Genomic DNA, 15,160 nt, shown 5'->3' on the forward strand with positions numbered 1-15,160 from the left:
CCCAGGTGAGCAGCAGATGATGTCACTACTGACTGCTCCCAAGCCAGGCTGCATGAGAGAGGACGCATCACTAAATGCTAAGCTTACATTCTGTCAGCACGTGAGAGCTGGGACCTGTTTATTCACATCTTGTGACTTTTCACTTAGGCTCTGTAGTCATTGAGAAAGATGGCAAGAGCTATTTAATGTGTCCTTTACTCGTGATCACCCTTCTCTTTTTTTGTTTTTCTGAAATTTGTGTACAACACCCAGCAGGATGGCTAAAATGGAAAATACTGGGTACTACTGAAAATGTTGAACAATCAGAACACATGCATAGCTGATAGCAGTACACACTGGACAAAACTTTTTAAAAATGGATTTTTAGTATTTAGCAAAGCAGAATATAGAGCCTGTCCACCTCAAAGTGATTCTACCTCTGACTGTGCACATCCTGTACAAGTTCCCTTATACAGTGTTCCATACTAAGGGAATTTATGCTTTAGGAGTCAGGAGCGAGTCAGTCTTGAGGTGAGGGAGCAAGGCGGGAGCAGGAAGGAGATTTTTAAGGTGCTAGTGATGTTTGTCTTCATGTGTATGCTTTTTCCACAGAATAACAGGTTTTAGAAAAGTTCACAACAGTTCAGCAGGCCACTATGACACGTGCCTGTGATCCCTGTAACTGAGGGAGGAGGATCACAAGTTCAAGGCCAGCCTGGACAAGTTAGTGAAACCATGTCTCAAAATTTAAAAAAAAGTAAGTAAAAGAACAGGAACACATCTCAGGGAGAGAGTGTTCCTGTGTTCAAACGCTAGTATTTAAAAAAATTTGCATAAATGTATCCACTTGTGTACCTTTATGTAACTACACAACGGTTCAATAAAAGTCAAACATGACTCCATTCTACTTGTAAGTATATGCAAAAAAAAGAACTAAAAACACAAACTGAAGGAGCTATTTGTACATGTGTGTTTATGGTAATGCTGTTCACAGTAGTCAGATGTGGAAGCAATGCAAATGCTCATCAATGGATGAATACATGGACAACATGATATATATATAACATGACATGTATAATATATATTATATATCATACATATATATGGAATATATATATATATATATACCATATATACTTTAGAAACAGATGGTAAATTTCATTTTATATGTAAATTTTTAATTTAATTTTTAAATTAAAAAACATTAACTTGACTCTATTATACACCCTCCAAATAAATGCATGCTAATACAGTTAATGACTGACCTCTGCAGAACATCCTACAATTTAATGCCCTTCCTTTTTTGGGCCTATACTATCTTTTTAATCCTTTCATGCACAGAAAGCTTAAGAATCGGATAGTCTGTTCATTTATGAATGCATAAAACTACTTCACACTCACTTGAACATTCTACTGAACAAAATGCTTTGACATCCTTCCTGCCATTTAGATCCACAACTTCCTTGTAAAACGCAGGTTGGGGAGCTTGTTGCCCTACTTAAAAGCTTGGGAAACAAAGGAGAAAAAAAAAACACAGCCAAAAGTAGAAAAAAAAAAACACTCAAAAAATTTGATACCACTTTCAAACGTAAGATATTTTCATAGTACCTTAGGGTTCATTAGTTGTCTTGAAAAGCAAATTCATTTTTCAAGTTAGTTATGTGCATCTATTATTCCCATAGGAAAACACATTATATTGCATAGATCTTACTTATTAATATATATTGAAAATAATTTCACTTTTTGACTTGAAAACAGTTTATTTAATTTATACAAATAACTACTAAATACAAAAAGTAGATTAAAACAAAATAGTTATTTTTTTCTGGCAGAGTTTAAATGCACATAATGGATAATTCCGAAGAAGATGCATTTTCCCCACAGCGTTCAGGACTAAAATTCTACTGAAATCTTTGCTTCTAAATCAGTAATATATTCGGTGGTGTCAGATGGGTAATGACTAAATACGTTCTGCATATGAACTGAAAAAAAAGTTACATTCTACACACATACAAATGTGAAGCACTTAAATGTGAATTTAACTGATAATAAAAAGAAAATGTCCATTTCAGAGTATAGTGTTAAAAACATTTCGGTAATAAAATCATAAGACCACATAAAAATAAGCTTTAACATATGCACGAGGCAGTTTTCTAAAAACTGCTAAGTGCACAAGTAATAAATAATTTGCAAAGTTGTGTATAAACAATTCCTAATGTTCGGCATCGTTGTAAACATCAGCACATGTGTAAAATGCAGCAAAGTCTGACATTACATTTTGTTTTGCCAAATTGAATTCCTATTATCCAAAGACAGACCAGTGGAGTACGCAGCCAACGTTTTGGCAAGTTGGGTCTTTAAAATTAAGAATAACAGTGCAAGTAAGGAATGCAAAGAATTCCTAGTGCAATAAAGAAGAGAAGCACAGGCAATATTGCTGATTAAAAATTCACCACCTCCTGGAGATTCCCTGGGGAGTGTCTAGGAGACCTGTGAAGGATATGCAAAGCCACTGTCTTAATGCCCAGATCTCTTTTAGGATTTCTCTGTGTTCCTCCAGTTCCCTACCTTTGCAACAGTATCTATCCACCATTAGTCTCTGCAGAGTGAACAGTTCGTGAAATGCCCAGTTCACAGTCATTGAGCGAGGTTAGGGTGGTTTTGGTGTCTCCCCAGCATATGGCTGGGTATGATGTCTGCCTTGTCAAAGCAGCCATTTAGGGAGGGAGACAGATGGATTCCGTTCTGACAACCAGTCAGACCAGCATTAGGTCCCAGCTGGACAATGACAACGTTGAATCTTCCTTCTTAATACCAGAAAAATGTCAACAGTCAGTTTTCAATTTGTCTAGGGAATTATCAATTTTGGTCAAAGTCTTTTTAATGCGCAGTGCTGTGAGTCTTGCAGATGGATTCTGATACCAGCATTCTTTCATCAGCTTGGCCAGAGAAGTTAATGTCTGAGAAGACAAAGAACAAACATCACAATGACAAAATGACTTTTAAAAAGTGGCTCTGGATGCTGGGCAGATGTCTGGTTAACAATTATAAAATTAGAGATGTGACTGGCATCTTTTTTTACACGAAGAGTCAAGGCCTTAACCACTGATAAAAACTCTTAAGAGTTCCATGAACTCTGTCCTTTGGACTCTTAATGCTACCACTACCTTCATGGTTTTATGGGTGCTACAAGCACTACTACTAACCTAGTGAATTCACCCCAAGTGAATTTTTCAATTATAGTGATTTTTTCAGAGTCTTAGAGTGGCTACTCCTAATGAGAGGTAATATGGTGCAGGATCTTCAGCTTTAGCAGCTTGTGTTTGGAATTTCTGGTACACAGAGACGGAGAAGAGACTGACAACATGACTCCAAGTCTCTTGGTTTGCACATAAACTGAAGTCTTAGAGCTAATAGCAGTGCTAATAAGTCTCCTAATTCTTGGAGCTGGTGAATCACAGACATTCTTATGAATACTGTCATTCATCAGCACAACCTAACAAAGAAGACCTGTTTGACAATGAGATCATTTTCCAAGTCTGTGCTATTAGGCTCTAAGACCCTTCCATGTAAAATAACGAGGGAGAGCCGTGGGCTCACAGTACAGGTCATGCAAATACTAACTACAGCGTGACACTCAAGAGCAAGCCAATAGAAAACAATTATAATGGCTCTAAACGGAGAACACGGGTACTCTTACCGGGTCTGAGAACCATCTGTTGGGTATGTTTGGCCTCTGTTGATCCACACAGACTACTTTCCTCATATCTTCAAAACTTGGGTCATTGGGAACTACATCATAAAATGGTGGCTTGTAATCTTCCACTATACCTGCACGAAGGACAAGAATTGTGCTGTATTAGCAAAGGAGTCAACGTTCCTTGGGGCTTTATTGAAGGGCATCATAGATTATCATATGACAGGATAAACACATCCTTCCTCATACCTCAAGGAAATTTTGGAAGCTACAGTAGGTCCTAAAACTAATGAGGAACAGCCAATATACATCCTTTGAGGGGCTGGGTGGAAAACAACTGGAACAAATTGGTGAAAACATCTCATGTAGTAATTATTAATAAAGTACTTCAACAGGGTATGGAAACAGATCTGCAATGCCCAAAGAGGCATAGGGAGGCCTACCCAAAAATTGCTTGCATTACCAGAAAGTAACAAAACATAAAAGGAAACATGTGAATCTAGCTGTTTCTGACTATAAATAGAAATAAAAGGCTGTTCAAACTAGACCTAGAAGAAAATAAAAAAACAGCACCAAAATACTCCTTTTGTTATTAAACTATTTTGTTAAAAACTAATTGTTATAAAATAATCTCTCCTATTGGGAGAGATGTAAATAAAAATGTAATGAGGTATTAACATCCTCCTCCACCTATCCTGCATGCAGGGAAGCACTTCTGTCTCCAGGCACAACTGTCTGTCTGATGGCTCTATTAGTTACTCTCAGATTAAAGGCATAAAATAGGCAGGACAGCCACTGGGAAAGCAGAGGGATAGTGAAAAAGGATAAATTGGGCATAAACCATCCCTTACCCCAAGGCAAATATGGACGTGGGTATTTTAAGCTGCTGTCCCAGCATGATTTCCAGTGGCTTGGAAACTTTTCCAGTGAAACCCCAGAAATAGAAAAAGTAATTCCACATATACAGATACTTTCATCATTTGGAATTAGAAAATTGATTTTCCCCTTATAAAGAGGAAACAACAAAAGATAATACATTATTTCTTTTCCCTCATCAAAGTGTCCAGCAATGCCATCGGTGGACACACTCACTGGTTTACAGCTCTTTTTCTTTCCTCCATATAACTTTCATCTATTTCTAAGTACATAAGAAGCTGTTATGAGGACAGAAGGAGGGTATGTGAGAAGTTATAATTAAGTTTTTCTAGTTCTTACAAGCCACCTGAAAGCTTCAATCTCTTTTTCATTTATCATAGAAATTACTTAACAGTGAGAATGTATTCTCGCGAATTCCATATAAATACAAACCACTTATGCAAAAGATTAGATATGATAAGGAGCATCTGTTCAAGAAATACTACAGATTTTTAACTTAACAAATTCAACTAAAAAGTTTATTTTAAAAATGGAAAGCCATCTAAATTGTATTTTTAAAATCCCAGTTGATACTCTTCTTAATTATAACTAACTTACCTCTCTATTGCATAACTGCATTTGTAATGTGTATCAGTCAGTGGATTAAAACCTTTTCTGCACAATCAAACAGCTCATACTGGGCATAAACACTGCTTACAGAACAAAAATTGGAAACATCTCATTTCAGAGGCCTTATCTACTTTTCTTGAAAGCATTCAAACAAAAATATTTTAACTATTTTCAATAGTAAGAAATACCACCTAAATTACAAATGAACATGAACCTGAAAAGCGAATTTCCACCTTTTTGGTGGGGGGGGGGCACATGAATTGATAAAATATGTACCTTTCATCTTCTCTACATTTTTCTCTGAGTATACACTATATAGCCTTTCTTTTAAAAACCTATGCTAGGGGCCCAAGAGTTAGCTCAGCAGTGTAAGTGCCTGCCTAGCAAGCACAAGGTCGTGAGTTTGATCGCCAGTACCAAAAAAAAAAAGAACAAAACGTAGGATAACAGTTTTCTGTTGGTAGTAATTTGCCTGATAATTAAGGGGAGGGTTATGTGAATGTGAACAGCAATAAAAACATAGATATTTCTATAAATGCAAAATAATTTAAAGCATGGTTGAAGATTTAAAACAGAAGATCTGATGACACCTAACAATAACTTCACTACATAAATCTAAAACTTTCTCTTGTTTCTGTTTTCCATGTTTTAATCTTATTAAATGACCTCATGTTTGTAAAAGTACTCTAGTTTAAAAAAGGAAGATCGTTTAATTGATTATGCCTCTCTTTCTTCATGACTCGCTTCAACCATTGGCGGATGGTTGATGGATTCTCTGACTCTGGTTGTACTTCTCCAAACTAAAATAAACCCAGGAATAAACTGCAGCAACCATCTGAAATGTGCTTTGGTCAAGGAAAGCAACTATTTCTATTAGTGACATGTACATAGCACCTAGTATGTGTGGAATGCCATAGAAATGCTGGGTGGGATGACAATGTAAGAGGTGCTCTTATTTTGCAAGGAAATCAAAATCTAGTAGAAGACCAACACAAGTACATTTCTTTTTTCCTTTGATAGTGGAAATATTGTCAAAAAAGAATCTAAACCTATACATCCCACTATGTATATCTTGGGGTAGACAGGTAGAAATTTTCACTTACGTTAATTCTTAGTTCTTATACTGACTCAATAATTATTTGATGCCTTAAATTCTGTGTATCAGAAGCTGAGCTTGGCCGTAGGTATACACAAGTGAAAAAGATGCAGTGTTCAACAGCAAGGAGCAGGGAAATGGCAAGATGAGAAGAATTATAAAAGGCAGTAGAGATGGGGCAATGAGATGCGGGGAGCAGGAATGGTACCTAAGCACGGCTTAGAGAAGGAACACCTGGTGATTTATGAAGCACCATCTCTTTTTGTGTTTGGGCAGGAGGACCTGGGGTACTAAGTATCACCTGGAAAACTGGGTACCATGGACGCTCACGGAGTTTTCCAGAGCCCAGGGCTTTGGTAGGCAGAGCTCAACAATTTATAAGGCAGCAGCGCGGCCGGTCAGGGAGAGCGAAAACACCAGAAAAGAATGCGTTCCAGGCAGAAGGAAGGTATGGGGGGAAGAAACGGATTACAGGAGCCTCTCATGTTGGAGGAACAAAGGGGCGTCCTCTGAGGGTATGAGGACAAAGGGTGGAAAGCCTGGGCAAGGTAGGAGGTGAGGCCAGGGGACAGGGAGCTTCTGTTAAGGTAGAAAGTGACTGACTAACAACTGTTTCTCATTTCTGACTGAAAGTGACAAACAATCTGCAAAGCCAGGCAAAAAAGTGAACTGTGAGCACTCCACAGGCAGCCCCCAGTAAGCAACTGCCAAGTCGTGAGACAGCAGAGAGGACAGCACAGATTCAGGGAAGTGGCTAAAAATACAAAGCACTTCTAGTGCCAATGAGTGGTGCAAACAACAAACGATGCAGAAGTGCATGGGAAGAAGACCGCATGTGTGGTCAAGAGGAACAGCCAGCCTGACCTTGTCTTCCCAGTAAGGCAGTTGCTGACTCAAAAGGGCCGCGGGAAAGAAATCAGCAAAATTATTCATTATCTACTCCGCCACAACTTTGGGCATGTGTGACTAATCTACCCAATAGTTTTTTCCTCTGGATATAAGTCTAAGTGAAAGCTTTCTTTTCTCTTCTCTGGGGCTAACCTATCTCTACCAATCCAAAATCCCCACCACTAATGCTCGCTGCCTGGCCATGACTAAACCTCTCATTCACATGCTGTAGTTTTCCAACACCTTTAAAGTACCCATCGGAAAGCTCACGTGCAAACCAACAAGAACACCCTTCACACATGCTCTGAAGTATATGAAATGCCACTGTGTCCAGAAACAAGACTTCACTTCAGTTCCTGCCCACCAAAGCCCCTGATCAAATACTCATCTACCCTCTCCTTGACGGGTACCTGGGATGTGTCTGTTTCATATCCTCCTCAGTCACCCTTCACTGCACGCCACAGCCCCCAGCAAGACCTTCAGGAGAGAACTGAGGACTAACTAGCCCATGCCACCCGCCTCCAACCTCCTCCACTGGAGTCACCCAGGGGACAGTTATTCCCCACTGTGGTCCACCACAGTCTTTCACATACACTGGCATGACTAGGAGTTCCAAAAACAAGTTATTTTTAAGACTTCTCTCAGCTCTTCCTTTTGCACAGCACACTCACTGTCATCACTGTCAGGCTGTACTTCACATCCTCAAGCCAGCCCAAACAAACTCCTATTCAACACGTTCATGCTTCATTGAAGCCTTGTATCTTCTGAGAAGGTCTCCTGTTCCTGAAAGTGCAGAGCCCTGAAAGTCACTGTTCATCCTGGACTCACCCACCTCCACGTAGATCTCAATCTATTCATAACAATTTGTCTTTTCCACAAAAACCTGAGCACTTTTAAATGGATTTTTGTTTTGTTCTTGTTCAACAACTTTCCCTGAACCAAACACATTATAGTACCTACTACATTACAGACACAAGTGAAATGTTAACTGTGGATCCCTAAATCCTTTATCTGTAACTTCTAATGGCCAGGTATGCTGGATCACTGCCAATTCAAAGCCAGCCTGGGCTACATTCTGAGTTCAAGGCCAGTTGGAGCTACATAGCAAGATCCTATCTCATTGATTGAATAAATGAATGAATGAATCCTCTGATGTTAAGATGAACTTTCAGAATTTGGTATTTTTACATTTTTTTAGTATTCATGAGGTACAGGCAGGAGGACCATCATGAGTTTGAGGCCAGGCTACACTACAAAGTGAGACTCTCACAAAAAAAAGAGACTGTATACATTTTAGAAAGGTAAGGGGAGGCATGTTCTATATCTTGATGCCACCAGTGGAGTCTGAGGAACACCTCGCAACCAAAAACATTTCTGCAGCAAAATATATGAATATACCTATTAAGTATAAGGGATAAAGATTACATATGGACTTATGTTCCTTAAGGTCAGGGTTGACCATCAAATGAGTTCAGATCAGGGGTCCTGCCAAATTCATTATGAAAAACTTTTGCATTATGAATCTTTGGTTGCAGATAATAGTCCATAGATCAGACAATTCTCTGAACAATCCAAAGACGAGGCAAAGATCTATCAACAAGATGTGAGGGCCACACAGATGACATTTTCCCCTACCTCCAAAAGAAAAAACTGGAAAACACAGAAGAATGCTCTTGTCCCAGGTCACAGCTAATGAGTGGCACGGCTAAACCAAAATCTAGCTTCTTATTTAGATTCTAGAACTCTACCCAACAAGCCAATGATCAGACAATGGAATATGCCTCTCTCTATGGATCTCGTGCTGCAATGTGATCAGTTCACAGCTTTCTTCACTATCCTCCACCTGGGGCAGACACATCCCATATCCAGGGAAAAGCCAAAGAGAATAAAGTCCTGGCCTCTATATCCACAGAGAGAACTGTTGTCAACAGTTTCTACAGAAATACTACAGAAATCCATCAGAATTCAGAACACCAGAACTAAAGCCATCTTAGAAAATAAGAGAATGGTTCATATTTGACTCCTGAGAAGACTGTAAGTTAATAGTGTTTCCTTCAGAGCTGGAAAGTGAGACAGCTTAATGTACTTAATGGACAAAACTTTATCCTCTTATTAACTGCATATTTATTTGTATCACAGCCTTCTATTTTATGTCACACGGTATTGGTTTTTCAACTCTAGCAGTGGTATTAATTTCCTTTCAAAACAAAATTAAGATTGAAAAGAGCCAATGTGAAAACGATTACATAAATACCAGTATGTGTTGTATTTGGATATGGAAAAAAGAACATGAGGGTAATATGTGTATGTTTGAATTTTGTGAAATGTTAAATTTACAAAATGGTATTCTTCCTGGTAAGATGGGGTTCAGAAAGCTTCATCCAATATTTATGTTACTGTACCTACCAATCCTCACTGGAGAAAGTCAAGATATTTTTCACATCATCATACATAAAAATGATTAACAGACAAATGGGTGACGGTGGTCAGAGTAGAGCACATGACAGCCCAACAGTCCTTGCTCCTTTGGCTCCATCTCACTGCTGGAGGCAGGAAGTGGTCAAAGAATCAGAACCCAGGCAACCCTAGAGGCCCAAAACAAGCAGTCCTTTCTGAAAGCAATGGCTGAATTGGAACGGCAGCTCTGGCTGGGTATAGGAAGGCTACGAGAGCTGTGCGCTATACACCTCAGGCCCCCTGCAATTCATGGGCATACAGAGTCAAACACACTACTCTAAGTCAGAACCAACTGCCTTCTCAGGAATCCGTGTTAAAATTATATGACTGAGATTGCCATTGAAGTAAACATACCAAAACTCTATGGCTTATGCACTACTGTGTAGTAAAACTTTACTAAAAATATTTACCAATATTACTGCTATCGGAGGGAAAAGCAAAAAATCTATGACAGCTACGTGGATATCCCTCAAGTTAGACCCTGCATACACCCAAAACCTAGACAGACAGAAGCATCACCAAATATTCCAAATATTTGGTAGCTATGAAGTTCCAAATATTTGGTTGCTGTGAAGACCTTTAGAGACAGAGAAGGTACCAGTCATTGACTGCTGGCGTCTATTATATGGCTTAAGGCACCAATGCTTGTATTGCAGGACTGTTCTGACAAGTAAACTAGGAAAAGACATTACTGGGCAGTAAAGAACATCAAGTTATTTTAGGATGAGGTCAACTGTTCTGGATTTTTGTATCAGAGGCTTGAAATTCCAGGAAATTATGGAGGGCCAAAATCCTTCCTCCAACCTAACCTTTCTATCGCTGCCTCCAAGTACCTACCTAAAAATAAAAATAGACAAATGAATAAAAACGTTGAAATTACTTCCATGAATCTGAAAAATTTTCCACACATCTCATCTGTTTGTCCAAGCCTTAATGTAGACTTAAGTAGTGAATCAGAATCACAAAACATGATAGATGTGAAGCTGCTGAGGAAGTCAGAGTTGTCATGGTTTCCGTATACAAGCGCTTCATGCTTAGGAACAGCAGCACATGTGGTTTCCTGGCAAGCTCAAAGATTAATTAGAAGAGGTTTTTCCAAAATACAGAATGTGTGCCAAACGTAAGCTTATCCTAACAAGTGTTTCCTAGTACCCACCCCAGAAGAGGTGCAGTTTGGCCAGCAAGGACTTTCCTGTGAGATACAAATAGTTTTTGACACATCTGGGCACTGGATTTCATCATGAAATAATCAAAACCAGTGCAACAGAAGGTTTCCATGAAGCCCTCTTCTGGGCAAGGAAAAGGGGAAACACATGTAGCACTGGGGCAAAATGATAGCATTGAGAGAGGCAGAAAGGGTAACCCCCTGGAAATGCTCCATCTCCAAAGGAAAGTAATCATACAGTAAGTACCCAAGCTCTCACTATCCGCCAGCCACGCACTAGGTGTTTTACCTACATGATCTCATTTAACCATCAAAACCCTTTCAAGTAGCTATTAGTACTTTATTCTGTAATGAAACTCATCTAAATGATGGGATCAGACAGAAGAACCTCAGTGCTCGGAATGTCTCTGTTTATTCTGTAGCAGGCCCCAGAGAGGCACCACATGGCTCTGGAGGGTGCCATCCAGCAGGCTTATTTGCAAAGTGAAGTGACCCTGGGCAACCACAGTGGCGGAAGATAGAGCACATCGCAGGAAACAGGCAGCCACCACTCTCACAGAGAAGTAGCTTTGTGCTGTCTTCCCCAGGTGCACACCTGTACCAGGTGGTATACTATCTTCTCAAAAGTTCCATGTTCAGAATTTAACTCTAGCATTGTATTTTCTAACCCTAGAACTACTACATTAGAAATTCTGGGGTTGAGGTCTAGCCCTGTGTGCCTTAGCAGGTGTTGTAATTGGCTCTGCAGCAGGACCAGCTTCAGGATTAGTGACCCAAGTAGATTCCTACCTTAGTTCACATAGAAATCCACACCAGAAAGGTGAGAAAACCATTTTCTTTCCTAGCAATTCCAGAATCAGTGTCAAACTAACATCATAGGTAAATACCAAAAGACACCACTGAGAAATTTTCAAATGTGAAAATGGAGTTAACTCATTTCCTTTATAGAAACAGGTTTGCTGTATTCAATGAGGTTTATTATTAGCAGAAAATAAATGTAAAATTCCAATAAAAAGAATTTTTATTCTCATGGCTCACCTGAGTATGATACTGCTCCAAGAGAGCTATCTGGTCATCAATTTTTATAATGGACTCAGGAACTCAAAGGAAGTATAATTATAATAACCTTCTTAATATAAGGCATTCATATATTTAACTGAGGTAAATTTTATATACAATAATTTCAAAAATATATACTCTTAATGATGGTTCCTAAAGCACGTGAGAAAGTGAAATATTATATCATACCCAGGGGTGAGGAAGATTCTGTAAATTAGAACAACTCTTATGGAAAGCGACTTGGCAATGTGTGTCAAGTCATTAAAATGTCCACAGTCTTTGACCTATTAAGTCTGCTTCTTTTCAGATTAGGAATTAATTCCCCAAGTGAAAAATTACATGCACAAAAATGTCTTCCACGGGCCCCAAATGAAGAACATAGGATATTTAACAATATGGAAATGGTTAAGTTAATAAAATATCATGTGACCATTTAAAATAAGAACAGAGACCACTTACGAATATTAAAAAACCACACTCAAGTGCAAACGATGACACAGAATTGTATCTGTAAGATTACAACGGAGCTTTTAAAACGGCTGCATAGAGAAGAGAAAGGAAACATGAACACTGAACACGAGGGAAAATTACTTTGCTTTTTTCATTCTGTTCATTTTTCTGTTTTTTTGTGGGAGTAATAACTAAAATGTTAATTTTAAGTAGTTTTAAGCAACATGAACACAAATCTGAGTTTAGAGAAAGTGATCTATGGTACTGTGTGTGTGTGTTGTATGTGTGTTTGTGCACTGTTATGGGTGTTCACAGAAGAAAAAGAACTAGAGAGAGAGAAAGGGAACATATCATACCAGTCATTGCCAAAGGAACACAACTGAATTAAAATGAGACATCAGACACCCTTATTCCTCCCTAAGAGTCAAACCACATCACTGAACAGAAGCTCTACCCACAAAATTTTAGGAAATAGCTCACAGTCTAAATGATGATGCAAAAGAGAGATCAATAAATCTAAAAACAACCAAAACACTCTCCCTTCCTCTACCGCCCATGATTTCTTTTTTCTAAAAATAATGTTAAACACAGGATCTAACAAGCATGGTAACATGTGTTGAGCTAAATTTTAAATGGATGACTCTAACTTCAAATTGACTACTGTTAATCACAGCTGATCTTTAAAAGCCATTTGAGTCTATGCCTGTGACACCGAGTTTGCAACATGAGTTCTTACAAAGCCCGAATCCCAAGATTCTGCCAAGCACGCCTGCTTGGCTGCACGCCGTCACACCCACAGCTGGAAACGCTACCAGGCTGTGGGCTGCTAGTTTCCTCTTCATCTGGGGAAGTTCCCCATCACATAGCCTATTCTGACACCAGCCCTGCTCTAAAGTCTCTGCTAAGGTAAACTAATCAGTTAGACATCTTGCCTCTGTCCCAAGGTGCTCAGGAATAACTGGGGAGTGGGTGAGGAAACGAAGTTCATGTGCAATTTCAGGCAAAGTTCAGCACTTTATAAGTCAGCAAAACAAGCTGTCGCAAATAATTCCCAAGGCATTTCAATGGCACAAACTGCAAAGCAGTGGCTCCCAAGGATTGAGAAATAAGTCCCAAGAAAATGTTCATGACTCTATTTAACAGCAAAAAAATTATCTTAAAAGAATCGTCAAGTTATAATCTCAGTATGCTTAATCTGAAACCTTTGCTTTAATACCCCCAGAAGGTTTTTCCAAAGCAGACACATTTTGCTGTTACAAAAGCAAGCTCCTGTGAAGGCATGCTGCTTTTAATTATTGTACACAATACTATATTAAATTACCCAATCCTACTTCTCTCCTAGAGCCTCAAAGTCTCTGGCTGTGTTAGTCATCAAAATTATGATTACCCCACAAATCTCAACCCTTAGAACAGAACACCAGCGGAAGGTAAGATGGATAATAAATGTTAAAGACTTCTTTCGTTACTTCTTAAATCCAGGATCCCAATAGGTCGCAGAGGGTAAAATGTAAAATGTCACTTAGAAATAAATACAAATCTAAATACATGGCATTTTCTTTTGTTTTCTTAAGACCCTTTCAGATACATGCTCTGTGAAGTAAATTTCCAGTTGTGAAGATAAGAAGTTCACCACATTGATTGGAGGGATTCTGCTATAAAAACCACTTTGTGGGCCGCTGGGGCATGCCCAATTTGAAAGAGTAATACTCAGTGCTTTCTGAATATAATGTATTTAAAGTTCAACTGTGTATTTAAAGCCAATTTAGGTACATAAAAGACAAGATTGAAAACTTAGTGTAGGAGATACAGGCCAAAAATCAGTGATAAATGTTTCCTTAACTGCTGAGGCCTTATCATTTCATAAAATTATTTATAATCAGACCAACATAACCACCTATCCAAAGCTTCTTAAATATAAATTTGACTCATCAGAAGGCACAGTCTGCTTCTTATAAAGGAAGGACTTTTGAGTGCCATAACTGAGCCCGAAAATCCAATCATGAGAAGTAAAATTATCTGAAACAGCAGAATTCACCCTCAGGCTTAATTGAACATTTTTTTTTTTTTTTTGAGGTAAATCCACCTTGTGAGAACAGCAAAGAAGAAAGGAAGGTCAGAAGCAAGCAAAACAAGATGACAGAGGGAGAAAGAAATATGGACCAATCCAAACTAAAACCAAGGAACAGTTTTAACCATTGTTTTCTCTCTTATATGGCAAATATAATGCCATTACACTACACCTACTCACCATGAGTCAAATACAAATGCATACAGTTTGACAAGTATGATTCAAGAAACTCTGTGGGCTTCTATATGCCCCTTTGCCCTTTTCATAACAGCAGTATTAAGAGAAAGTGGACAAAGACAGTACCACATCAGATACCTACCATTGCTCACCATCCGCCTGGCTACTTCCCACAAAACAAGTCCAAAGGCCCAAATATCGACCCTCTTATACGAGTCAAAACAATCCACCTGGATGGTTTCATCTAGAACTTCAGGGGCCATGTAGCGCTTGGTGCCCACTCGGGGGTTGTTCCCCACATCAAGTTGATTAGTACTCTGGGAATGCATGACTGCCAGACCTAAAAGGAAGAAAACAGTGTAATTAGCTCACTTCCTTTCTCAGAAAGGGCTACCCAAGGATTTTAAACCAACCTCAACCAAAAGCTCCCTCTGGTGGTATGTATGGTGACTGCTGTGTTACACTAAGTCCCTGGAATACTTGGGGCGGTGACTTTTGGAGAGGAGAAAAAGGATGCCAGAAATACTAGGAGGCTATCAGATTAACATAGATACCTCTAAAAGATGAAAAGTTTTGGGAAAATAGAAAATCAATGCACCAAAGTAGCAAGAGGTCAGTGTTTCAAGTTCACGGGAAAAC

General features: G+C 38.9%; 1 protein-coding gene across 5 annotated transcripts in view; it reads right to left on the minus strand.

Annotated features, from left to right (window-relative positions):
• Positions 1-1,719: 1,719 nt before the first annotated feature.
• Acvr1 (activin A receptor type 1) overlaps positions 1,720-15,160 on the minus strand; it is a 68,284-nt gene continuing 54,843 nt past the window's right edge. For all 5 annotated transcript variants that reach the window (XM_005007684.3, XM_003478573.4, XM_013142582.3 and 2 more), the window contains 3 exons: positions 14,664-14,861; positions 3,680-3,810; positions 1,720-2,939 (listed from right to left, as the gene is read on the minus strand). In XM_005007684.3, the coding sequence (XP_005007741.1) occupies positions 2,805-2,939; positions 3,680-3,810; positions 14,664-14,861 (464 nt within the window). In that variant the 3' untranslated portion in view covers positions 1,720-2,804. The remainder of the gene's footprint in view (positions 2,940-3,679; positions 3,811-14,663; positions 14,862-15,160) is intronic.

The sequence above is a fragment of the Cavia porcellus genome, unplaced genomic scaffold (genome assembly GCF_034190915.1).
Source record: "Cavia porcellus strain 051 isolate PalLab524CR breed Dunkin Hartley unplaced genomic scaffold, mCavPor4.1 scaffold_12, whole genome shotgun sequence".
Lineage (NCBI taxonomy): Eukaryota > Metazoa > Chordata > Mammalia > Rodentia > Caviidae > Cavia > Cavia porcellus.